Raw genomic sequence first — 27,449 nt, 5'->3', positions numbered from 1 at the left:
AACGCTGTTAGTAGTCTCTTGTTAGTTTATGTCTGAATGAAGATCATTGATACACCTCATTAGGTATATCGAGTATCGGGAGTTTATTCAGTGACCATCACGGTCCGAAACATGTTGCCGGTCGCCTTGTTTTTCAAACAGCGCATTGTGTATAGTGTTGCGAAATCAGGCGCGATCTGTTTTATGACTGGATAAACTACTGTAACGGGTCTGGATAAACATTGACATAGGGTTGTTTTATACCTAAAATGTATAGCTACATAGACACATGATATTTAAAAGTGGGTTTTGTTTACGTATGACGTCAGTCTGTCATCTGTATAGGCGTCTATGGGATTAGTAAGTGTGGTATTAACAGGCATTGGGGGTGTGAAGTGATTAAAAATTGCTTTGCGCACATACGCCCTAGGTGGCGAACGTGATTTGTGTGTGTTATAAGTCACGTCACAGCACTTGTTTTTACAGATGCAATGGACAGGTTCATTTTAAATCACCCTGTATAACCATCGTGTTTAAACCGAGCGGGCATTAAGTGGACCGCATTGCAGGACGTCATGATTTTGGATAACTCTTTAGATGACAAACATTTATTGTTTATTGGTATTATACAATCTTTAAATAATCCATATTTATGAAAATATTTTATAAAATATAGAGCAGCACGTGTTTTGTGGATAGGCACTACTTACAAATATTATTCAAGTAACTACCTAACAAGATAACCCCAGAAGTGTATTTAAGTTCTTAGTAATGTGAGGTTTAGGTTGTACAAAATTATATCGCTTATTATTTTACGGCCAGTGTGGCTACTGTGCCTGGGGGCGGCTCGGATTCCCACTGAGTATGGTTCTTGACAACTGTGATTTTGATATATTTTATCAAAATGTCAGGGGTCTAAGAACCAAATGCAGTAAATTCATTGACAATGTTTTCGCTGGCACGTCCGGAATTTACTGTATTACGGAAACCTGGCTTAATGACTCTATATTAAGTTATAATATTTTTCCTGAATCCTATTACGTGTTTCGTGCCGATAGGGATTACGTAAGCTCCAATAAAAAACGGGGAGGCGGAGTGCTGACTGCAGTTTCAAAGTCTTTCCGTGGCGTTAAACGAAGGTATGATCTAGAAACGATTGAAGAGTGTGTGTGGATTGAAATTCCTGTTAGAGACAACCACAGTCTACTTATAGGGAATCATTACTTTGCGCCGGATTGTGATATAAAAGCAATTAAAAATTATCTAAACACTTTAGAAGTAAACCTAAACTCGCATCTCTATCGGGTGGTCATGTTAGGAGATTTTAATGTCCCCAATTTTGACTGGCTAAACGGCACCCCTTCCTCTAATTGTTATTACTATAGCAAAATTAAAGGAAATTCTCTTTACGCCACCTCCTGCTTTCTTGGTCTAAATCAGCGCAACGACTGCGTTCCTAACAATGCCCTGCTCGACCTTGTCTTTACGAACTTCAGCGATCTCAGCATTTCCCTTTCTCCTCACTCGCTGGTCCCTCCTGACCACTATCATCCGCCTCTTGTCCTTAATCTTAAACTAAGTCTTGACTATCAACATACCTCGCTTACTCCTCGACGCAATTACGGGAAAGGAGACTACTTATTACTTTACCATACCCTAGAAAACTCTGACTGGTCTTGCGTTCTTAATGAAAGCTCGGTTGATGCTGCAGTTAATAATCTCACGGCTACTGTGTCGAAGGCCATCAACCTAGCTATTCCCCTTGTAAAACCCAGAAATTCTGCATTTCCTCATTGGTTTTCCAAAACTCTTGTCTACTACATTAGAAAGAAGAATGCATCTCTTAAGAAATTCAAAAAATCTAAAACTGATTATCATTATAGCGTTTTTTCCCACTATCGTAAACTAGTTAAATTGACTATTAAATCAGATAGATTGGTTTGGTTAAAAACTATTGAAGAAAATTTGAAAACCCAACCAAAGCACTTTTGGAAATATATTTCTAATTTCAAAAAGAAAGACCAGTCGATTACACAAATTAAAGTTGGAGACAGTTTTATCACGGAACCCCAGGCAATCGCTGAGGCTTTTGCTGACCGCTTTCGTTCTGTTTTTAACTCCCCTTCTTGCGTTAATGTTACGACTAGTTCTGACTTCGCCTATTCTGATGTTTTGAATATTCCTCGTATCTCTGTTGATGATGTTACGCGGGCAATTAGTCGTCTCCGTTCGACGAAATGCGTCGGACCCGATGAAATCCCGACTTTCGTCATAAAAGGTTGTTCTGAGATTTTAACTCCTCTTTTACGCTATATTTTCAACCTTAGTTTATCTAGTGGGAACTTTCCTTTGTTATGGAAGCGAGCGGCTGTTGTGCCGATTTTTAAGAAAGGCAACAGCGCCTTAGTATCTAACTATAGGCCTATTTCGATCCTTAATAACCTCTCCAAAATTTTTGAAAGCATTGTTCATGATCACCTTTCCTTTTATTTCAAATTCAAATTACACCCCAGTCAGCATGGTTTTTGTAAATCAAAATCTACGGTAACTAATTTAGTTACCTACCTTAATGATGTTCAGCCGTCGGTTTGTTCACAGGGACAGATCGACTCTGTGTATTTTGATCTTAGGCAGGCCTTTGATTCAGTCCCGCATTCTATTCTTTTGAAAAAGCTAAATAAATTTGGACTATCTTCTCCTTATGTCAAGTGGTTCCAAAGTTATTTATCATCCAGATCTGCCTTTGTTCGCATTTTAGGACAGTCTTCTTCTTTCTACGCGGTGTTATCTGGAGTTCCACAAGGCTCTACCTTGGGACCTCTCTTATTTAATATTTTTATTAACGACCTTTGCGACAAAATTAAGTATTCTACATTTCTCTTATTTGCTGATGATTTGAAACTATATTGTGATATTAAATCTGTGGATGACTGCAGAGCTCTTAAAACAGATATCGACTCCGTACATGAGTGGTGTGATGTTAACAATATGGAAATTTACATTGAGAAAATTAAAATTATATCTTTCACACGGAAAACCAACAGTATTTATTTAACTACATTGTCAGTGATATTTTAATTTCCCGTACTGACTGTATAAAAGATCTTGGTGTTTTGTTAGACAGTAAACTGTATTTTCACTGTCATGTAAATTGTGTTCATTCCCAGGCACTAAGGACCTTAGGGCTTATTCGTTTTATTACTTATAATTTTTCCTCTTTAGACAGCCTTGTTGTTTTATATAATGCTTTAATTAGGTCAAAGCTTGAGTATGCCTCGGTCGTTTGGAATAATCTTACACAGACAGATTCTAATAAATTAGAAAATATTCAAAGAAAATTTGCCAGTTTATGCAATTACCGATTTTTCCAGTTTAATATCCCCCGAAAATATGAACTGATCCTATCTACTTTAAATTTTAGAACACTTTATTCCAGACGACGACATCTCGATGCGTTATTTCTTATTAATGTATTTAAGGGCAAAATAAATTGCCATTCCATTATGGACGCTGTTGGTTTACGTGTGCCGGCGAGGCAAATAAGAGAATTTTCTACTTTTAGTGTGAGCAGTGCACTAAGGCATAGTCCTTCAGCCAGGTGCGTCATCGCTGCAAATGACGTATGTAAATCTTTGGACGTATTTAGCACAAACATTGTCTCCCTTGAGCGAACGTTCTCAACAAGGGAAATGATCTAGCTTGGTTATCTGTCTTTTTATATTTTTTAAAGTTTTACAATTATATTAGTGTTCCCTACGTGGATTATTTTGTTTTTATTTATATTCCTTCATTTTTTGCTCTGTGTTAATATTGTTTCTATTTTGGGTTTGCCTGTACTTGGCAGTTATATTTAATACTGTATATTTATAAGTTTAGTTAATCCGTTTGTGTAAGATTTTTAATTTTTATTTCACTATTATTGTATATATTATCAGTGTTTGCCTGTTATTGGCTTCTTGCTGTTGGCAAACACGTAAATAAATTAATTGAATTGAATTGAATTGAATTTTATACCGTATTATATTATATTATAGTAGCAGATTATAGTCTGTGTAGTTGTAGAACATCTGCCCTCTTACTCCAATTCCGCTGTCCATATACTTATGGACTTTATTAAATTTGTTTAACAAACATGATCTTTGCGTCATGTTCAGAAGGGACAAAATATGTTAGTGTAATTAAGCAGGTGTACGATCACCAATGACAATTTGTGTTTCACTTCGAGAACGTGGCTTATACTTTTAAGGACGGAAGAATAAGGAAACGGAGAAAGAAATAACTAATGGTGAGAGGTAGATGAAGGAAACATAAGGAACATAATAAATATAGAAGGAGAGGAAAATAAAGAAGGAGGAAAGAATGAAAGAAAGGAAGGATACAGCTTCGTTCTTTTCATTCTTGTGTCCTGTGTAAGGTTCATTTCGTTTTATATGTACGCGGTGTGAAGCCGTAAAGTTTGGGAACAGAGACAGACTTATGGATACTTCAAATTTACGCTCGAAATATTTTGTAAAAATATTCATGCACATAAGCAATAATGTGAATGCCTTTTTATTTTGATTTATAGGCCTATAGGCTATAGACCAGTCGATATTGAGTGTATAGCCGAAGTTGGCAACTTCTCTGAAACATAACTTAGGCCAAATATGCGTTGAAATACTCGTGTTAAAATATACTGTTTTATCACAAGGTCTGAACACAAGAAATACGACTTGAAGTATCTTTATCCGCTCTCTAGGATTTGAGAGTTTTTTTGCGTACTTTGTATAGGGTGACTCAAAAGTTCCTGTGTACCGATAAGAACGCAGATATATTTCTCATGGTGAACTTAGGGTTACAAGTCATCAGTGTCGTACAGTCACATTACATACGCAAGTCTCGTGTACCGCCTAGGACGTGTATGTGCATAGGGACGTTTGAATCACTCTTCATATTTATGTCTACCAAGAAGTTTCTTTTGATAGCAGTTTGATTACTGAAATTTGTTGATAGATCATGCCTTATTTATTTGGTTTTATTATGCTGATTGTATGTTTGATCTATACTCTCAGTGTTACTGACTAATAAATTACAATTTACATATAACCAAGCAGAAATCTGTATTTAGAATAATCCTTTCTCCTTAATTATTTACTAATTGTGTTCTTGTTCAGCTGTAAATATGGTGTTTATTTGAACGTTCATGGTTTACCAGTCGGCCATATTAGTTTAATTTACATTGATGTTGTTTGGGTACATAGTTGCTTTGTTTAACTTCAAAATGAAGTACAAATCGCCGTTTGTTACAGATCCGTAACATTCTGTATGGTGATTTATCAAAGAACAAATATGTGTACAAATTTGTTATGGGGAAAATCCACAGGCCTATCTATAGCTTTTCCTTTGAAAGCTGTAACGGTTGACTCGGAGAGGCTGGGCATTCAAAAGTATGCAAGCACAGGATGGCTAGGAAATCGGTTAATATATAATTAAATCTATCACAGGAATGAAGTTGTTTTATGAAGAATGTTTAATAAATTAATAGTTTAATAGTATAAAAACACGTTACGCTTCACAGACCGAATCCTAACTTACGCAGTGGCTTACATCCGAGCTGTCCATAGTCATAATTTGTACTACTTAGATTTTGAAGACGATATATTGAGTCTCTAAGGTTTTATCTAATAACTTTCTGATAGTGCAAATACTTGTAAGAAGGCAACAAGTACAGTTCTTAAAAAAAATTTTGCGGATCAGTTCATAATCATTATTCTGCCTTAAGTTCTGACGGTGACGACTCTGGTAGCTAGAAATTTAAAGAGGTTATGTCGGGGTTTGACGGGGTTAGCGTTTCTCGGGAGTCTGGAGTCAGACTGCGTTTTGGATAAATCTGGCTGCAGTCCACTCACGGCTGGATAAGTAATTTCTTTTCTTCTGTTCGTCACCACCACGTGCAGATGGGGTCTCGTTTTCTCGAAAATAGGTTCCTGAGACTGCGACCCCGAGAGTAGAATGGCCGAAGCGGAATCTCACTACTCACTTCTGTAATGCGGAGGGTAAGTATGCTCGAGGAATAATAACATAAGTTAAACAAGTCCCTGAGATTCAGCACCACGCCATAAAGACGTACAGTGAAATAATTAAAGCGCCATGACTCTGTGGCCTGTGTTGCGTTTTTTGGACAGCGAACTTATCTGTTTTCCTCCTTTTAGGATTCCTACGCTGCTATGCTTTCTCAAAAACTGCTTCTTATTAAAGTGTCAAAAACATGTCGTGGTCTATAGGTACTGTATATTAAGGCAAAGAGTCTTTTTAGCATATAATTTACATACGAATTACGTTGTTTATTTAGTATTCTTATTCGCTATGGAACGCATCTTGTGTGTGCTTGGCTTTGTGTCCGTGGAGGGCCTATAGATTTTACATAGACCGTGGAGAAAAAAAACACTCCGTTCTTTACAGTACACTATGCATTATGCATGGATTTGTGTATCCCGTCTTGTACAGGACTCAATTATATTTTAGCTTTAACCTGCACCTTATTATAATATTATTTGGAGAAAAAAAACGCTCTGTGACATCCACGTTGAGCTGCAATAACATCTTGCCCCAAAGCGCCAATCATTGCACACATCGTTAAATACAGTTTTGCTTTGTTATGTCAGGCGAAGGAGGTGGGTGGGATTAGTTGAAGAAGCGATTAAAACGTCGTTTCAAGTTGCTTGTATACGTGTGTGTGTATGTGTAGAAATTGTATGCACTTTGGGATAGATTACACTAGAAGCCCGCAAATGAAGTACTGGAGAGACAAAGGACATTAAAAGGAGCGTGTGTCAATATTATAACGCCTTGAATAGAAATTTTGAATTCCAAATTGAGAAATCAGGCTATTTACGCATGACAACTGCGTTGTGTTTGCTATATATATGACTACATCGCTGAAAAGAAGAGACGTGTTAGAGAAATACGTGATCTACGTTCGCATGGCATTATGTCAATTACTCTACCGTCTAAATGAAGTCTTTTAGAGTCGTGTTATGGAACAAAAACAATTACAACACAAAGCGATATTTTTACTGTGATGTGAACGAAGTTTCGTGTGCATTTACTAGTAGAAAAAAAATAAAGGAAATCGTTTAGAATAATCAACATTTCGGCTTGGTCATTTGTTACTTATATTTCTTTAGCGTTTTACTTTTATATTAGTGTTTCCCTAGGTGGATTATTTGCTTTTATTTATATTTCTTCATTTGTTTTTCTTTGTGTATAATATTGTTTGATTTATTTTTGGTTTGCCTGTATTTGGCTATTATATTTAATACTGTACATGTATATGTTTAGTTAATCTGTTTTTGTAATATTTTTTATTTTTGTTTCAATATTATTGTATGTATTATCAGTGTTTGCCTGTTGTAGACTTCTTGCTGTTGGCAAACACTTAAATAAATGAATTCAATTATTATTATTATTATTATTATTATTATTATTATAAAAGAATCAAGGAGAATTACATGGGTTTGAAAAGTAGAGTTCTGTTATGGGTAAAAATGACATTCAGTCTCTCAACGAGTGCTTCTAATTGATGGTTAAGCACAACAGGTGATTTCTCGCCCCTCACCAAGCGTTAGTAAACGAAGCTTAAGTGCAGTTAGTGACATCCGATCTGTCAGCGTACTGGTAAGAGATGTTTAAGCACATACAGTCACTTAACAAGCATTAATTAGCGATTGCTAAGAACAGAAATTGTCAGTGTGCTACTAAGTCATAGCTAAGTACTGTGACAACAGAGAGTTTTATTAATTGATAGTTAAGTACAGAAAGTTGCTTCCAGTCTATTAACTTGCTGCTAAGTGATGATTAAGTATTTAGTTAGCGATATGTATTTAGAACACCTGTTACGTTTACAGGTCGATTTATTTAAGTAGACTCAGTTTTACATCTCTCCTTTTAATGAGTAGACTGAAAGCTACGTAATAAATATTAGCTATAAAAGTATGAAGTTTGTCACAAGAATCTAAGCTTTTCCGTCCTCAAAATTAGAAGTGACTGATTAGCATATTTTAATAATACAGAAGTGACTCTGAACAGCTGACTTGTGCTGTTTTATGAACTGCTGCTAGACTGGAGTTTGTGATATTCATAATTAGTAATACTCTGATCCAGAATCCAAGCGCTGAACACGAGATTAAAATTCGCATTGCTTCATAAAGTATATGTGTCCTACGAACTGAAACGTTAATCATTATACAGACCTAGTCGACACTATTATAATTACGCACTCCACAATGTTTGAAATCGCTTGTCTTGTTTGCAACGGCATGAATCTTCCGCGAGAGAGAAACCTTTCCTCCCCAGGATATGATGTTAGCTGGAAAGAAATCATTGCATTGATAGTTGTAAGCATGGAATAGGCCAATTTGGAATTCGTGTTCGCTTATTACAGTTATAAAACGTTAGATGGATTGTATCACGGATGGAGACCTGCATGTCCACTTTCAGGTGGCCTCGGATGTTAGTGTATGTGACGTGCTCTCCTCCCCTTGGCCAATGACCGCACAGTGTTTGGGGTCACGTGATAAAGATGGCCATCACGCCCGGTTATACTCGAGGCGGAGCTAGGACACGCGAGTTCATGAACATCACCTGTCCACCTGCTTATACGGCCTGACGGCCCATGTGTTTGTTAAGTTCAGCGAATCAGGATTTCGAAATTTAGGACGCATTGTATGCGTGTGTTGAGGCTTTGGACTTTCTATACAGTGGCCATTGATCGGAGATTGAACCCACAACTTTCCACAGATCAGGTACGTTGCGTGGCCATTTGAAGTAGCCCTAGTTGGTATTCATACCCAGAGATCGGAGAGTTGTTTTTGCGGGTGACTACTAGATAGCGTTGGTGTATGTGTTTAAAATACGCAAAACACAGAACACGTTTCTACTTCAGCATATGGCATTAGTGTGAGAAGACATTTATTATTTTTCTTTCATACTTTAACTTTCATGTTTGTTCGTCTTCAAGATTTCTTCAAAACCGTTCGTTCTTAAGGAAAGTTGTTAAGACTTGTTAATTCATGCGAGGTTTTCTTGGTAATTTTTACTCATACTGATTGATCATTGTCTTATTCTCACCATGCTCTCTTCCATATAAAGTACAGAGATGGTTTACACAATTTATATACATCCGTTGCTCGACGTTAGTAATATATGCCCGTCTGCATATTTGGTATTCTAACTTCTGTCGGTGAAATTTTGACATAGTGAGGGACTGCACTAAAAACTGTACAGAAAATATTGATATATGACAAAGTAAATTGTAGTTTACCTATCGCCTATACCCAAAATCTTACTTCATTTTTTCTGATACGGTGAATATTTAAGAAAATATAACAAAAATGTCATCTGACTTTATGCAGTGTGATAGTCGTAATGCTTCTATGTTGGTAATAGCATTAATTTTTACTGCTAAAAACAATACAATAATAATTGTCTGGACTGATCATTGGCAGTCTTAAAGTCACTAAAACCACTTCATCATTATTAGAGTAACCATATCCTTCGACAAAAGCTTGTGATATTTAATTAAAACCCTGCGATCAGTTGAAAATATAAAACATAACAGATGCTCAGTTACTGTGTGTATAACATGGCTTGCATTTATTTTTCCTTCTTGTATCTTTTTACACCTCCATAAATTGTATGGAGTTTGTCTTAGAAGGGATGAAAAATAATTATTATGTGATTTGGCATTCACATAGAAATAAATTGGAGATTTATTACCTTTGTTTTTTCAAGCGCTCTGTGGGACATATTAATTGCAGGTTATAAACAGCAGTGTATGTGGCTAACAGTAATAAAAGTTATGTGTCTGGACCAGGTATGTGATCCGGAGTGAACTGTCTGCAGATAGGGTGGTCGCGTTCTTCTTAATGCCAACGGCTTTGGTTCATTTATCGTAGAACTCACATTACTCAGCATGATAATAAACCGAATATCTATTGCCCTATTGTTTTACAAAACTACTTATCATTATTAAAGGAATGAAGGGAATTTATATATTTAGCGTTTTATAACCGTTCTGCAACTGAATTCGAAACCCTCTTTGAAAAGAAATGTTTTATTTATATAGAGGTAGGTGTTCTGGATTGTGGACTTGTAGATACATAACAGCGTTTCTGAAGATGGATGCAGTGTGTTCCTCCTAAACGTTGGTAAATACCTACAAGTTCACACGGCGTAAATACGTAGAACACAAACATCGACATTTTCACGTCCATGAGAATATCGAATTATTTAAAAGTATTTCAGTTTTTATAGAAAACGATAGGAAAGATGAAAATTTTAACTGTTCAGAAATTGGCTTACAGACTTCTGTTTTAGATTATGTAAGAATAGAACAGTTAATGTGGCAAAGATGGTCCAAATAAGTGCTGAAGTGGAAGGAGAACGAGATAAGACCGAGAAGCAGATAAATCAGAGGATACCTTCAGGAAGTAAGCGATGTACATATATACAAAACCATTCTATTTGAAATGGTAGGAAATTAAAGTAGTAATGGATTTTGATTTTCTATAATTACATAGTCGTTGCAGATTTTGTAAAAATTGGTAAATTCTTTGAAAATTTAAAACGAGGGATACACCGATCTGCATACAGCCTACTGATCTCACAAGGCTTGTTTTTTTTTTGCCTTGAAAAAGGAATACAGATTCAAACATTTCCTCAGACCGCCTCTTACCAATCACCTAACCCTCTTTCGTGCAGACACTCTTGTTACACATAGAAAAAGAGAAAATTAGCTATTGAGTTGTTGAATTCTCTTAAAGAAATATGTTTGCATTGCGTGTACTTACAAGTGTTATGGGTTACGAACAGATGCTACGGACAGATACTAAGATCAGAGCAAAACTACTTGTAAAATTATGTTTACTTTGTTTTTGATTCACCGGATTGTTTTATACGCCGTTCGATTCTTGTGTTAGATTGAATCGGATATCACATTGCAAGTCGATGAAAGTTTATTCTAAGCCAGACGAAGTGGTTGTTTGTACTGACAGTTACAGAGCAATAGGATGTAAACTTAACATGTTAGAAGCTGACTGTACGTTTGCTCTAATTCAACAACTTTGATCATAAACACGAACTTGGTAATTAATGTACGAGAACTATAGCTCCGCTTGAGTAATGGGTTTCTGCAGCAAAAATCTGAAAGTTTAATAGACACTGAACAAGTCTGTATAACGGTAATGATTTAATAGTACTGAAGATGTATCCGGTTTGAACCTTAAGTTTTCTTGTTTGTTTTTTTCTTAAACTCGCCAAACAATATCTGGATAATAGCACGATATAGGTCTCCTCCTCGATCCCTATACTCACCATTCATCATGTTATTCGCATGCAAAGCGACATTATATAACCCCTGCATTTATGTCTCCCACGTGGTCTCTTACGTTAAGCTTTTCGGACCAAGATATCTATGCAATTCTTACTTCCCACACGTATGCTACATGTGCCGCCCATTTTCGGTTGTGGAGTTTCATAACATGCTGATTTTTATTTTAGGGTGTTTCAGCCACCCCCTCCCTCTACATCTAGCCCCAAACTCGAAGGTTAACACTTGTAGGATTTGAGGTTTTCACAGCGGTGAGCCTGAAGATTGCTGTATTCTGGGTTGTTGCGCCGTGTAGTCTGGTGGAAATCTACCAGACTACACGGCGCAACAACCCAGAAGACAGCAATCTTCAGGTTAGCACTTGTCGAATTGTTTTAATTGCGCTCGTGAGTGAGATGTGTGGTTCTCACGGCTGTGATGATATTGATGTTTATCTTCTGGGTTGTAATGTTTTGTGGCTCTCAGGCAGATACCAACGTTCCTGGGGGACATTCTACCTCCTTCTTCAGGACTGTTCCTCCGAAATTATATCTGCCTACGAGTGCACTCGGTCCAGAAGACGAACATCGATATATTTTTTGTGAGGTTTCTTGGTACGCGGTATACGACATAGTGCCTGTCCATACTACAGATGGACGTGTTTAACTGTTATGTTTTATGCTTTCAGTGAGAAATGGTTACTCATGCGTACCCGTGGCGCTGTCTGAGGGGCTGGACATCAGGCTGAACACTGGTGTTCGTCAGATACGATACGGACCACATGGGGTGGAGATTACAACTGCCAACTCTCGAAATCACAGTAATCCTGTCACTTTCAAAGGTAGGACACAGCTGAAGCTATCTTTTATCACGTGGTTATTAGATCAAGTCTTTTTGAAACCATGAAACTGTTATATCACACATTTTGAAACTAGACTTATATTAGATCTGCACTCAATGCAACTCCAGTGAATGAAACAAGCAGTGTAAACAACAACGGCAAAATTTAATTTCTTTAAGTGACTCGTGAAACAATACATTGAATTATTCTTCACGGAATTCATATTGCAACAAGTTATGAAATATAACATAGCGTAACAGAAATGGTGCTTTTGACAGAAATTGGCCTTTGACCTATCTAAATGGCAGGGGAATTTCCTACATTGGAGTACAGCAACACATGTGGGTCTTTATGTAAATTGCGCGTCATTGTTGTCTGATTTTAACCAAAATTGAAAAGTATCGATAAACTTTCGTGAAACTCTCCAGTATCCAATTCCATTAAAACCCATTCTGCCCTTCTCGATTTGTTCACAGACTATTATCTGTCGATGAATTCACTTAGTAATTTATGAAAATATCGCATTTTGTTAGCCCTTCAAAGCTTTAATTCATATTCATGTGTCTCTAAAATAAACAGCGTTTATTTGTTCAAACAACATTTACAAATTGATACTTATGATAGAGACGTGTTGTGTTGAGTTATAACAGCCTGAAAACTGTATTTTTAACTATTATTTAGATTAACTTTGGGTTTAAGATATTTAAGTCCAGGGTACTCATAACGTTAAAGTAGTTCGTCGATGTTTTTTACATTTACAAACCAAATCGTCGATCAGATTCAAAATATTTTGCCATGCGCGTGTGTGCCAAGTGCAGGTGACCTCAGGAAGCTCAATAGAATTTTTTAAGCATTTTTCTGAATTTGAACTAAAGGCTAGGGAACTAATAAGTTTACTGCAATAGGATTTTCTCTCATTGATTCCGAGATAATCGTCTGCTCTGTTAAAAAGTGGGTGACATATCGACAAGTTCTTTAATTTTTGTAATTATTCTTTCTGTGTATTTTAGGAGGGAATAAGTTGTCTCATGAAATTTACGAGTTACCCATGAATGGGTCGTATTCTCTAAAAAAAATTGGAACAAAAAGTTTTGGAAAGAAATTAACAAAACACATTCATTTAAGTGCTTAAATCCATACACAGAGCTAGAAGAGATTTTAAATTAATATTTCCAAAACGTAGTAACCTGTTTTTACTATATTTCGCTAAAACTATGTATGGAGTAAAAACAACCTTTGGGACACATTAATTTGTATGTCATGCAGTATTTATTCCATTAGGCTTTCATGTATTGATAAAACACAGCTGAAATGCTACCGTTTCAAGTTAAAGTAAACACAGGTCTGTGAGCTGTTTGCTTTCTACGTCTCAAGCACGGTTTTCACGATGTTAGTAAACATAGAAACGTTGTAAGACTTGAGGTTCTCACAGCGGTGAGTATGAAGTTTTCCGTCTTCTGGGTTGTTGCGCTGTGTAGTCTGGTCGACCAGACTACACAGCGCAACAACCCAGAAGACGGAAATCTTCATAGAAACGTTCTTCGTCTAAACGCGGACAGCGGATGCCGACTACTGCCACATACTACATCGGGGTCTTCTCGTCGTGATTTTCCCCTATCATTTACATACATCACGTCTCCGCTTCCATCACATCTTTACCTATCATTTTACTGTGTCTCATTTGGCGCTATATAATCTCAGCAAGTATAAAGCGTCGAGAAGTAGTGCGAACAACAAACAGGTATCCGAGGAACACGAGACGACTGGAGAATTGGAGCATGTCATTATAATTCTGCTTGGAGAGTTGTGACGTGTGGCGTCTGGCAGCGAAGGTAATGCACGGCGTTAATGGACACTAATTGAGTTCGTCCTCTGCGCCTTTGAAGTGGGGGAAGGGAATCAAGCACTCTGAAGGATCGGTCAGCCGAAACGCTTATTACGCGGGTCACCAGTAAATTACAGTTGTCTGCGTTGAAATAATAGAAATGAACTCTAAAATAACGATGTGGGTGCAGACGTAATGATGTATACCGACGTTTTGGAGGAACATGAATTGCCTCAGACTTTTACTGACGTGAGAACCTCAAATATTATAGATCTCTAAACAATTCTGATTTACTAACGTAAAGAGACCGTTTAAATTAAACGGGAAATAAGTTATTTCGTATCATCATCACTCGTCATTTTTATTCCTTCCCTTTATCTCAGCTGTCCGAACTATCGTAGTTCCCCCGTTTCTTTAACTTCTTTATGCCTTTTCGTAGCTTCACTGCCCTTTCTCACTTATTCCTTTTCTGTTCATTTCATTTATCCATCCCGTCATCCTCGCTCTGTCCCTTTCTTATCTTCCCCCCACCCACTTTTGAAAACGTGTCGCAGAAGAACAATAAAAATAACTTATGCTATGTGTTACGTTATTTGAACGTCTTGTATGGGGTCCGCGCGTCCATTTAAATACAGAGCAAGAAGGCATTAAGGAACGAAACTGTGCTGTGTATAATACAAATTTCATTTTAAAAGCAGGTCTCGGTTTATAAATATTTACAAGTTAAATCTCAATGTTATTGTCATATGTAGCTTGGGTTAAAATTCCTGAAGAGTTTACTCAATTAGCAGTGATAGATATTTCTTGATTAGTCGCACAAAACTGAAGGTTTACGACTCAGTTTACGAACTAATTTTTGCGAGTTTACTTTACACATTCGATTTGATGTGTAGTAAATGTTAATACGAATCTGTTGTAGATATAAATAATGAGGGATAGTGGAATTAAGACTTGCACTGCATATTGTTGTACCGCGTACGCTACATTCCGAATTGTAATCCCAATTCCAGGTCCTTCTATTGGACTCACCAGAATAGGATTTTTACCTGGAGACGGCAGCACAACCGGATCTCGAAACTTAGTGTCTTATTGTAGAATATGAAATGATAGATTGAGTCTACAGGGTGGGTGGGAAGTAAGTAGGCATTAAATAATCGCTTAATACCATTTCTCAATGCCTACTTACTTCCCACCCACCCTGTAGAATAATATAAGTATTGCACGTATATTTATTAGACTAATTACTCTGTTTACAAAAAAAAAGCATGTCGGTGAATCATATCCTATTCTATATTAATCCAATCTGTATTCTCAGGTCCTGTTTCCCTAAAGGTGGCGACTGACTTGTAACATTTGCCTGTAATGTAACGAGTTACAAATCGAGCATTACACAAGTGAAGACAGCGAACGGAGCCGCTCGATGCGAGCTGCTCACGCTCGCGGGCGCTCCATCGTGTTGTCGGTTTTTTCGCGAATCCCTTTGAGTGTTACATTACAAGTCAGTCAGTCAGTCGAGCGGCGTCATAACGAGCATTCACGAGTTCTTTATATGAGAGTAGCGTATTAAATGGAACAAAGATAACACAACCTCCACGTCCGACATATTGAATGAAATGAATGGAGCACACATGAACACAGTCGAGCCGAGCGTTCAAAACGATCATTCGATACGCCTCACCAGTTGTGGTGTAATGTAACATGCTCGCCGCGATTGTTACATTACGAGTAAATGTTACAAGTCAGTCGCCACCTTAAGACGAATTTTAATAGTAACGTGCATCAGTGTCTGTCTCTTAAGTGGTATCTTTCTTTGAGACTGTCCTCTAAAAATGTTGTATAAATTTTCTCCTTCCAAGTTAATCATTATTTATTTCATTATCTTAAGTATGTAAGCTACGAACTTTACTGCATACTGTTTCTGTCTGTTTCTTAGATATTCAACTCGGCACTTCGCACTTGAACACCCTCAATTAATGTCACGCTTTTAAAACGAGTAATAATTAAGTTTCGCTTTTGTATAGCTTACAGGTAAAGGCACGTTTCTGTATAGGAAGCATTTTCTTATATTCATTGCAGTGCCTACAACGTTGCTGACTGGTTTTAATATTTTCCATCTGTTTGAGCAGTGTTTTGTGTGAATATTGACAAGAAATAACGGGCCGAATCAGAATTGATTTATATATTGGACATGGTCTTTAGTTTATCCCGCTCCATTCATCTGTCACAGCCGTTTCTTCAAATTACAGCAATTGGCTTCGTTAAATTTTCCTTTGATTTTGATATTTTTTGCGCCTAATAAATCAGTGTAACCACGCAGTTTTAATCTGCTATTAGGATAAGGGTATAAACGCTGGAAGTTTTGCATTGACTTGCTATGCCGAATAAAGTTGAGTGAGGTATGAAGTCTACCGCCTGTAATGTAGGTAATGTAGTCTCCTTCGTTCCCACAAACTTGCTGTCCATGCATTCCAACCTGTTTACAGGCAGATCTTATTTTATGTGTTTAAGAGTCCATAAAAGATCAACTCGCCCGGATATATGAAGAGGATAAACAGTCGGTAGAGGAAAAATGTAAAATACGTGGTGTAGATTCTGACAGATGGGTTCTTTTATATAGGAGCCCACCGTGGAGTAGCCCCCGAATTATTTATTCTGTCTGAAGAAGAGTATGTTCACCAGTGGCGGATTCCCCGGTCTGGCTCTTGGAAAGCTACTAGATTACTGAAACTGGAGGAATATAAAGGAATATTGTACTGTTATATGCAACAGTGGCTTAAGAAAATTATTAATAATAAAATACCTTAACACTGTGATTGTTGGGTGATTTAATAATAATGCGTTTCAACATTACCTGGGTTCAAGACAGGGATTCGACACTGATGCTTGCAGGAGACAAAGTAAACTTGTTAACTTGGAGAATTGAATGTGAAGTGGATCTTGGCCTGTGCGTCAAATTCTGAGACATACGTGATTAACGAATAATGAGCTGTAGTTGTGGCTGACTGTTTCAATTAGTATCGTCCTCTTTTGTTTTCATAGTGGTCGCAAGGATGTAAACGCGCGTACACAGTCAGTGTTTAAAATGCATTGACTTCGGTTATATTTATTACAATTGTCTGAACACAGGACTTGACACATGTTTTTTTCAGGAGATGCTGTCCTGTGCACATTGCCACTAGGTGTACTGAAGCATGACACATGTTTTTTTCAGGAGATGCTGTCCTGTGCACATTGCCACTAGGTGTACTGAAGCATGACACATGTTATTTTCAGGAGATGCTGTCCTGTGCACATTGCCACTAGGTGTACTGAAGCATGATACATGTTTTTTTCAGGAGATGCTGTCCTGTGCACGTTGCCACTAGGTGTATGAAGCATGACACATGTTTTTTTCAGGAGATGCTGTCCTGTGCACATTGCCACTAGGTGTATGAAGCATGACACGTTTTTTCAGGAGATGCTGTCCTGTGCACATTGCCACTAGGTGTACTGAAGCATGACACATGTTTTTTCAGGAGATGCTGTCCTGTGCACATTGCCACTAGGTGTACTGAAGCAGTGCACTGCGGCCAACTCTCAGGGGGTGCCCAACACCGTGCAGTTCATCCCGCCATTGCCCGACTGGAAGGTGGCAGCCATACAACGCTTGGGTTTTGGGAACCTGAACAAAGTAGTGTTGTGCTTCGAACGAATCTTCTGGGACCCCAATGCAAACCTGTTTGGGCATGTGGGTAGCACCACGGCAAGTAGAGGTGCGTTTATAAACAGAACTGCTTTCTGCCTCAGCACCACGCCTGAAAGGCATGTAGAGGGTTTGGAGTTAGTGCTCCACTTCCACTTATATTAAACTTCGGCACTCTGTAAATGCTCCTGCGATTTTACTCTGAGGAAGGGGTTTATTTTCCCAGCGGGGATTCTCCGTTGCCGGTTTGGATGTGGTGGCAAAGGAAAGATTAGGTACGAATATTGGCACATTCATAATACGGAAGGAGACGTGCAATGAAACCATTAGCCCTATGAAGCCGAATCTCGTCTAAATAATACATTTTTTTAAAAAGTCAGTTAGTACTTCAAAGTGAATAAAGATCTGGCTAATGCAGTTTAAGGAAATAATTCCTGGCACGGATTTTGGACAACGCTTTCGATGTCGTACTCTTAATTGGTAACGTTATTAAATTACATTACTAATTTTCTCTAAATTAGTAACTACTTATGTTGAAATATTGTTTCATTCGTGGTGGGTATTGAATATATTCTAACACGTCAATATTTGGCTCTATATGCCAACAATTTATTTAGGCCCTCGAGTAACGTGAGTTTCAGATGAATTAAAGCAAATGACACTGATACATACAAATATTTATACAGGCATAAGATAAGTGCCCTGAAATTAATTTTTACCATCTGCCCAAAGATTTCATAATGCAGCCCTTGTAAAAGTGTTGTCTGTTCTGTCTTAGTGTTTAAATACCTTCAGTCTTTCACACCGTATTATTGTCTTGCCTCACTCCTTACAATATTGTGAAGAGTCAATCGATGTTGAATTTCATGTTTAGGTTCGTAGATTGCACTTAAGTCACTGTGCATTTCAATGCACATGTTAGTTAGTATAAAATGTTCAATAAAATCATCAAAGTCTTTAAAACATATATACAGTATTATTAATTGATAGTAGTGCAAGGAATGAGAGACGGCCAGTAACGAGGCGTGAAGAAAGTGACAGTGTTTAAACACGAAGGTAAAATTCTTTCTTTTTCCTTTCATTAATGAGTGTCCTTAATTTGTTGAACGTGCGCGTCACTTATAGCATTATTTCTATATTAATTAGTAACATCCACTGATTAGAAAAGGACATGTGGGTGTGGCATTTTGTCTTCAGCTGCTCTCCCAAAATATGTCAGGCGTTTTGAATTGTCGGAGCGATAACGGAGTACAAATTTGTATTCCCAGGTGAACTGTTTCTCTTCTGGAACTTATACCGAGCTCCAGTGCTTCTGGCCCTAGTGGCCGGAGAAGCGGCGGCCATTATGGAGAACGTCAGTGATGACGTCATAGTCGGTCGCTGCATTGCCGTCCTCAAGGGTATCTTCGGTAACAACGCAGTGCCGCAGGTAAGCCAATTAGAAAAAAATTTAAACTTTTAGAGTTTGTGCTCATTTACCTTGGCACTGGCTAATTCCTCTGATTATAGGCGTACAACGTCGAATGACAAGGGATCTCAGTGAATAATTAATTGGGAAGGATGTGGAAGGAAGATGTCATGGCCTAATTTGAGGCACTGTCTCGGAATTTGCCTGTAGGGACTGAAGAAACGCGCGTTAAACCTGCCAGGATAGTCGGTCCCGCGGTTAAGATTTTACCTGGGATCTCCCGAATACGGATCGGGAGTGGTAACCACTTGGCCACTATATTCCTTACCTCATTCTAAATTTTAATCTTGTAAACATCTAAATTACGACATTTTTCCACTTCACTCAACCTATGCGATTTAAGAAAAATCATTAACCAACCTATGAATCTCTGTCAGTTCAAGAAATCGCATGCAATGTGATTTTCAAACAGAATTCTGCGGAGTATTTTCGACCTAAGAGAAATGGTCTCAGAGGATACAAAAGAAAATATTCCACAATTAATTATTCCATAAATAGCCTACACGCTTCATAAAGTGTAAACAGGCTCTATAATTTAAAACACAAACCAACAACAGTCTCGTATTAATGTACAAAAATGAAGCTAGAATCATCTTCACCACGTGTAATTGACTGTCTTAACCTCCTTAGTAACACTCGAGTCAAGGTCATCGTAATTGCTAGGCCGATTCTCTCGCTAGTTCAGCAAGAACTCTGCAGGTGCGAACATGGCGCTCGCGATGAGAGCGTGTGTTAATTCTCGAGACATTACTTTCATTGAAATAGTATTTCGCTCTTCATGAAACACTTAACAGTGTCTGTCCTGACAAAGAAATACTGAATAAGACGACGATACACCGATTGTTAAGAAATTTTCGGGACGCAGAAAGTGTTTGTGTCAGGAAACGTGATCGTCATCGAACTGTGCTGTAAGTTTTCGTAACAAATAAAAAAAACAAGCATCTCCTTTGTTGTTTTATGTGGATTTTACCAAAGGTTACAGATATTGTTGTACTTAGAGTGTCATTTTAAATGGAACACGCTGTATAAAGTGCGGCCTGCTGGTGTTGCTGCAGCCGAAGGAAACGGTGGTGACGCGATGGCGCGCGGATCCATGGTCCCGTGGATCGTACTCTTTCGTTGCTGTGGGTTCCTCCGGAAGCGACTACGACATCCTCGCGGCCCCCGTTATCGCAGGCCAGAATCAGCAGCACCAGCCCGGACTAGCTCATATCCAACAATACAGACTTTTCTTCGCCGGTAAGTTCGTGTTCGATTTTCTTTTGTCTTAACAATATTTCGAGGCTTTTTTATAACTTCAGTGAAAAGAAGTTCTCCTGACAGAGGACTCCTTTTCGAAATACGTTCTTTTATAAAATCACTTTTATAATATGTTGCGTCGTGCAGTCTGACAGAAGTAGACCGACGTTTCAGAGGTGCTTACTGCCTCTGTCACTAAAGCGATCACCATGTTACCTGTGACCGCAGTATTTCAGTTTTTTTACTGATCGTAGATCCTGTACTTTTAACAATGATACTGGGCAACAGTGGCGTTGTGTCTGGTATATTTCATTGTCTAGAGACTCTTGGCAAGATGACGTTGAAGCCTGAAGTAGAACTGCTCCTTAACTTTACCTGCGGCCATTTTGGATTGCTTCTTTAAAATGCCTCCCTTAAGCCAACGGTCTATTATAGAAGTTCGTATAAGTACTGTGCTCACTTGCCATTACGAATTCTTATTGAATCTACTAATATAATTGCAGATATATTAACCGTAAGGAATTGTGATTCTCAAGTTTGGATCTTATTTAGAGGCAAAAGTGTCCCTAGAAGAGTTCGGTGCCCCTCCTTAGGATTTAAAGGTGTACAAGAAATAAATTCGACGCTGTATAATCTGAGTTATTCAAAAAATGTCGTTAAATAAATTATAAATGAATAAATAAGAAATAAATATATAAAAAGAAAGGATATAAAAATGTAACCTGTAAGTTTAATATTACTGGCACAAAGCTGTATGTTTATTAAAAATCGTATTCTTGTCTGTGTTCCGATACTAGAATTATATTAATTTTCTGTACTTTAATATGCTTTATGTTACATTTATACTGCATGGGCGCTTAAGGTGTCGCTGTGCAGAAAATATTTCATACATCGTAAAATCTCGACACTATGTATTTCTAGCTAGTAAAAGACTGTCGTTGAATAAATCATAAATAACCCCCCCCCCCCCCCCCCTCCGAAGCGTAGGAGCCTTATACGTATTTAGTCGAAACCTTGTACCAGGTTCGTAAAGCAATGTCAATATTTCGTGGGGAGCGCTGCGCTAAATTCTGTTAATGCAATAGGCCTAACCTTATTTTGACATCCTAAATTAGTTTAAGAAGAGCATGTAGTCTACATGTGCTCTTATTAAAATGTTAACATATAGTTTTATTATAATAACAACTAAATTTTATTGTCCAGTCGTTATCACATCTTCATTGTTTGCTTCTCGGAGTCTCCGGTTAGAATCTAATCTGAGAGACATGTTGTCATACAATCTTTGTTTTTCTCAGTTCCTTCAGGTGCCAGTGCTGACCTTTACAGTAATATCGAAGGCTTCCTTTCAGATCGTTTCCGGCCGTGACCATTTATAATCATCATTCTGTTTATGATTATAATTTATATAACATCTACAGTTGAGAAAGCATCGATGAATAATCCAAGACAAACAGTAGTCGCTGAATAAATGAAGAAAACTCGTTTGAGAGTGGTTGAAGTAGCTGCAAGTGTGTGTGACACGTGTATGAAATTTCGTAGTATATTTTTACACCCCTGTTTGAGGGATTGGCTGTTCACTTCCTTTAGTTAAAATTGCTTTTTTTCGTAGGGGCTTAACTGTAGTAAGTAAACAGGAAGACTGGAAATATGGCAGTTACGTTTTATTAACTGCGGTATAAGACTGTGGTGTATTTTTTAATAATCCTGATATTATTACGAAATACAGATTATGTGTGTGAGTAGCTATGTTGTAAACTTATATTCTTTAAAATCGTATTTTTGAGGTGAGGAACTGCATTTGTTCTCATTCGCCGCTACGATGATTTGATTTATTACGAACAGCGATTTTTACCGTGATTTACCGCAGACATCTTGAGAACGTCTTGACATCTGTCACTTAGAGTTTTGTTATTTTAAAAATAAAAGTATCTTTATCAAGACTGTAATATACTCTTCAAAGAACAACATCCTAGAAGACAGCAATCTTCAAACTCACCGCCGTGAAAACCTCAAATCCTACGTGGATTGTGGTTTTCTGCGATGTGTCACCTGGTAACCTTGCGTTACGTAATCGCATACAGGAAGACCACAGTCCATAAGCGGATAGGTGTTATCGAATTTAACCTTTGTACGAGATATCTGTGTAGGTAATTATGTTTTCCTTTCTTCTGTCGTTTGATTAAATTAGACAAAATTAAGTTACAAGCGTTTCTATGTTTTTAATAGGGTCCTCAGTATCAGTACGTTGGTGGAACGTGCATGTACAAAAGGCGACACAACATAAACAACAAAACAATTTAAATTCCTTTTTGACAAGACCTAATTTTTCTTACTTAGATTTATTTTATTTCGTCTTTTCCTGAGAGCTTCCATCTTTTACGTAACTTCTCTTTCGTAAGCTGCTGTTTCCTATATAAAATGCCGACGATTTGAAAGTGACGCTGGAAGACAAATATTATGTCCAGCAACTTGTTTATTTCCTCGCCATTTCGCTCTCGTTTGTCTCTGTGCGTTTCAGATCTTATGGTCTTGCGAGTGGCGGGTGACGAAGATTTTCACATTACTTTCTTCCTATATTTGTCCTGCCTAAAGTATCTGTGCCTTATGCCGTTTGTAACAAAATAACGGCATTGCTAATTTCTTACGACTGTTTTATGCGTGTTGACCAAAAATCTAACCTGTTGGGTCTACGAGTTGTAAAATTACTTACCTAAAATAATACACTGCCAGAAACAAACACTGAATCATTCTTACTTATTGGTTTGTCTCTAAAAAGGGGAGTATGTTACATCATCACGTATTTTCTATTACTTAGGCCTGGTATGGGCAACCCCCGACCCTGGGGTCCGCATTTTATTCAGCCTGCGTGAAGTTTTACGGTTTTTTAACACTTAATTAGCACCCTTAATATATTTGATGTGTAAAATATCGAGGTGTTTTATATTCTTGCATTGGCAGGTTGAAATTCTTACCTGCATAATTACGTTTATGGTCCATGGTTGGAACAGGTGAAGGCAGAGTGCAGCACGTTACTAGGAACATGGCCGTGGCCGAGAGAGTGCGTTGCTGCTTTGCCAACCTGTTCCACAGAACCTAAGAAATAAAGATGGCAGCACAATATCTATATGGGAATACTCGCGAAATTTCCAGATTTCTGCTTCCATATATAAGTGCCCACACGCGAGACGAAGAATATGTCAGGGTAATATTCAAAAGGGGCACGGCCCGCCTACCGCCATCATGGAGGCCTTCAGCTGAAGTGATTTACACTCCCCCTCCCAAGGCACAGAGGCCATCTGTCAAAGCGATCGCCACTACTTCTGGGTTTAAGTCCCAGAGAGCCATTCTACCAAAAACCTTCTCTCAAAGTACAACTTCCCCAGTGGTTTAATCTCCCACCAGTAGCAGTGGACCCTAGACTGAACAGCCAGGGCTTTTCGCCGGGGAAAAATTCCCACATTTTAGTTTTAGGCACTGTTTACCATTTCCAGAAATTCCTTTCGTAAGCAGGATTGGTAATCTACCAAGGGGCAATGCCTTGCTTAGCTTTTAGGTTGGTTAGGGGTTGGTAGAAAGAATTTGTTGTAACTTGCTAATAATCTTTCAACTTTAAGTAAAGAAATAGGTCTGTAATATATCGCCAGCCAGCTGGTCTGTTAGTTGAGAAACACTGGGTTCGAGAAAATTCTGTGACAAGATTCCAATTCGGGCGTGCTGCCCCGTGTAGTCTGGTAGACGTGTGCCGACGTTTCGGTAGTACTTGGTTCCTCCATTATCAGGGCATCGTTCCCATAAAAACGAGATCAGTCCACGTCAGTATTGAAAGTGGGAACGTGAACTGTAACTGTGAAAACAGTAGATGCTTGCAAATTGTTTTCGGGGAAAAATAAATGAAGCGTGAAATGAATAACGTTTGCTTAGTTTTCTCGAAATTTAGTTTTGTAGACGCGTCTGGTTTTGCAAATGATAGATTCGGTTATGAACTTACTGTTTTATGATTGCTGTTCATCTGGAAGGTTCACGATACAAACGACGCATTGTCCTAAAATAACCAGAAAGTCAGTCATCCTTCTTACGGTGATGCGCATTGCAGTCTTCCGTTATTGGACGGTGTTACAGGGGAGCACACGATCAGAAACTACCCAGCTACTGTGCACGGAGCATTCCTGAGTGGGCTACGTGAGGGGGGTCGTATTTCTGACCAGTTTACCGGCCGCCCATACTCTATGCCACCTGTACCGCCGGCTCCTGCTGCCGCCGCCGCCACCGCCGCCGCCACCGCCGCCGCCGCCACACCCGGCACCCGTCAGCCGCCCTCAGGGGGCTCCATGCAGCCCGCAGCGTGAATTTGAGAGTTCTCTGCAGCTGCTGACGTGTGCAGATTCGTTGTCTGAATGCTAACACCGCCAGTCGGTGTTCTGCTGAAACAGACGTAATGTGGATCGATCTGTTGGTACCTACAAACTTTTGGATAAAGGAGATTGGGATTTTGAAATTGAGTTATGTTGCGTTTCTGCTTCATAAGGTCAATGCAATAGTTGAAAAGAGATATAGAAATCAACACTAAATAGTTTTGTTTTATCGTATTACGTAATTATTTATGAGCCGGGATAGCTCAGTCAGTATAGTGACTAGCTACGGGCTGGACGGCTGGGGTTCGATCCCCGACCGGGGCAGAGGATTTTTCCTCTAGCCTCTGCGTCCAGACCGGCTCTGTGCCCCACCCAGCATCCTCTACGATGGGTACCTGGGTCCTTTCCCTGGGGTAAAGCCGGGCGGGGCGTGATGCTGACCACTCACCCCCATCTAGTGCCGAGGTCAAGGAAGAGAGGAGCTATAACTCCACTCACCCCAAACGCCTAGATGGCGTATAGTGGGACAAACTTTACTTTACGTAATTATTTACTTTTTGGTATCAGCAATAATTTGTGGCTTTTACGATTTAAATGTTCAAAGAAGCACGCAACTTAGATGTAATACTTTATCTAAATGATGATTGTGTGTGTGTGTGTAGAAAGAAGAAGTTACTGCAACAAAGTCCTTCAATTATGGTCAGGGAACATTAAAAGGAAACAATCGAAATTACACTCCTCTTTTATTGCAACTCATGCAATTTCCAATATGGTCTCTGAAACCATATTTCATTGTCTGAATTGATATAAATTATCCAGTGGATTTTAAACACGAAAGTTATTACATGAAAATCTGATGTAGAAACGCGTACAGAAAGGGAATAACTTTTTTTTCTTTGAACGTTTGTCTGTCGAAACCATAGGAGGGCAATTATTTCTTAACCTTTTGGCCATGTGCGCCTATTTCGAAGTGACCTTCGACTTGATAGCCTTGAGAGAAAATGCTTTAGTTAACAAAGTTAATTCGAAGAGGATGTCGTAAGCTGTACTTGTTACGACGTTCAGTAAACGAAATCTGGCTTGGATTAAAGTTTACATTTTCATACCCAGTTGTGTGTGTGTGTGTGTGTGTGTGTGTGTGTGTATGTATGTGTGTGTGTATAGTTTTTCACGTGTATTTATTACACGATATTTTCCGAATACAGCACGAAAAGAATGCACAATAGCTGTGCACCCAAAGGACAGTTATTTTTGGTGTATTTATTAATAAGACATCTCTGTGTGATACATAAATATAGTTACCGTCTATATGAGATAGTATTTAGCATAGTTCTAATTAAAATAAGGTAAATTGAAGCCTCCTTTTAAATGACTATACAAGTTACCAGGTGTAATATATCGCAACTTTAAAATCTGTGTGATTTTAAGATACATGTGTTCATTCCGAGCTTTATAACCCTAAGGTAATGAACTAAAATATTATTATTAATAATTTTATTAAGTTGAGCCATAATTTTTTCGTGAAGAGATAGGTATTTTCAATGTTGTTGTAAGGAAGAATATTAATTGACTACCCTAAGTCAAGTTGAATGCTCGTACAGTTTAATTAGGAACAGTATTTCTGTACGGATTCGTCTCTTAACCGAGTGTGTAATAACTTTATTGGAAACAAAAATTATTACATGCTCTATGAAGCCTCAATTCAAAATAGATGATTCGTTGATGATTTCGATTTCTGTCCAATACGATGTTATTTCTTGAATATAGATGTTGACTTGACATTTTAAAACACCTGATATTAAATTATTATTTTTCTGTCTGTTGAAATATCGTAATAATAATAAGTGCTCATCGGAGTTTGTTTCTGTGTAGAGTACGACACTCGGGTGACCATTTCATAGAATGCCATCTCCTGTCCCACAGAACATTTTATGGCACTTAACTTAAATTATGGGCCACTCCTTTTCCACGAAAGTATTTTACTGTTTGCAATATATGCTAAATTCCGCCCTCTTCTTAGGAACCCAAGGTTTGCACATTAATATAGACATTAGACTCACACGATGTGATGGACACCAGCAATATCGAGCAACATGATGTATTTAAAGTTTTTCATGATCATTTTATGGTCACCATAAAAAGATCAATGTTTGTTAACTCACGTCTGAGATTGTTCAATATCCTAAACGTATTTTGAGCTTATATCTCGAAAATATTGTGCTGTTCAGGTGGAAAGCGTTGTTATTCAGACGTATTTGACTCAGTGTTTATTTCAAAGTTCTAGGTTTGTTGGTACACTTTGTATTTTTAAAAGTTGCCCAAGAAGCTTTTAAATTATGTTCGTGAAACTAAGTTATAGCAGTATAGTTTAATCGTGTGACGGTTTGTTAAATGTTGTAAATCCTTTTGATAAGTTTTTACATGAACAAGTATTTGGCTGCGTCTGGTTGTCGAACTTGTTCATGTGTGTAGAAATGTAGAAGTTTTGTTTGTGTTAAACACCAGTTAAGCATTCTAATGTTTGTTTTTATTGTATCTCTGAAAATAAATATTTAATCTCAATTAATACTATTTTATTTTTACATTTAATACGATAGAGATGTTTTGCATGTTGTGTGAGTCAGTCGGTGACCTCAGTAGCAAATTCCACCGACCACAGGGACTAGTCCATCGGCCAAGGAACCGCTCATGGAGGTTTTCCGTCATCTTCACCCTG

General features: G+C 38.1%; 1 protein-coding gene across 4 annotated transcripts in view; it reads left to right on the top strand.

The window, feature by feature from the left end:
* Positions 1–27,449, top strand: part of LOC110841493 (lysine-specific histone demethylase 1A) — a 502,755-nt gene that overhangs the window by 432,374 nt on the left and 42,932 nt on the right. For 3 of the 4 annotated variants that reach the window (XM_022087108.2, XM_022087106.2, XM_087346038.1), the window contains 4 exons: positions 12,015–12,167; positions 17,508–17,744; positions 18,943–19,103; positions 20,198–20,381. In XM_022087108.2, the coding sequence (XP_021942800.2) occupies positions 12,015–12,167; positions 17,508–17,744; positions 18,943–19,103; positions 20,198–20,381 (735 nt within the window). Of the gene's footprint in view, positions 1–12,014; positions 12,168–17,507; positions 17,745–18,942; positions 19,104–20,197; positions 20,382–24,500; positions 27,296–27,449 lie in introns of those variants that run through there. The other variant, XM_087346037.1, reaches the window with a different exon arrangement.

Source organism: Zootermopsis nevadensis, unplaced genomic scaffold (genome assembly GCF_977971745.1).
Source record: "Zootermopsis nevadensis isolate Lab colony 2312 unplaced genomic scaffold, Znev_1.0 Znev_ptg000010l, whole genome shotgun sequence".
NCBI lineage: Eukaryota > Metazoa > Arthropoda > Insecta > Blattodea > Termopsidae > Zootermopsis > Zootermopsis nevadensis.
Note: the sequence above shows the minus strand (reverse complement) of the source record. Positions and strands in the feature narration are given on the sequence as shown.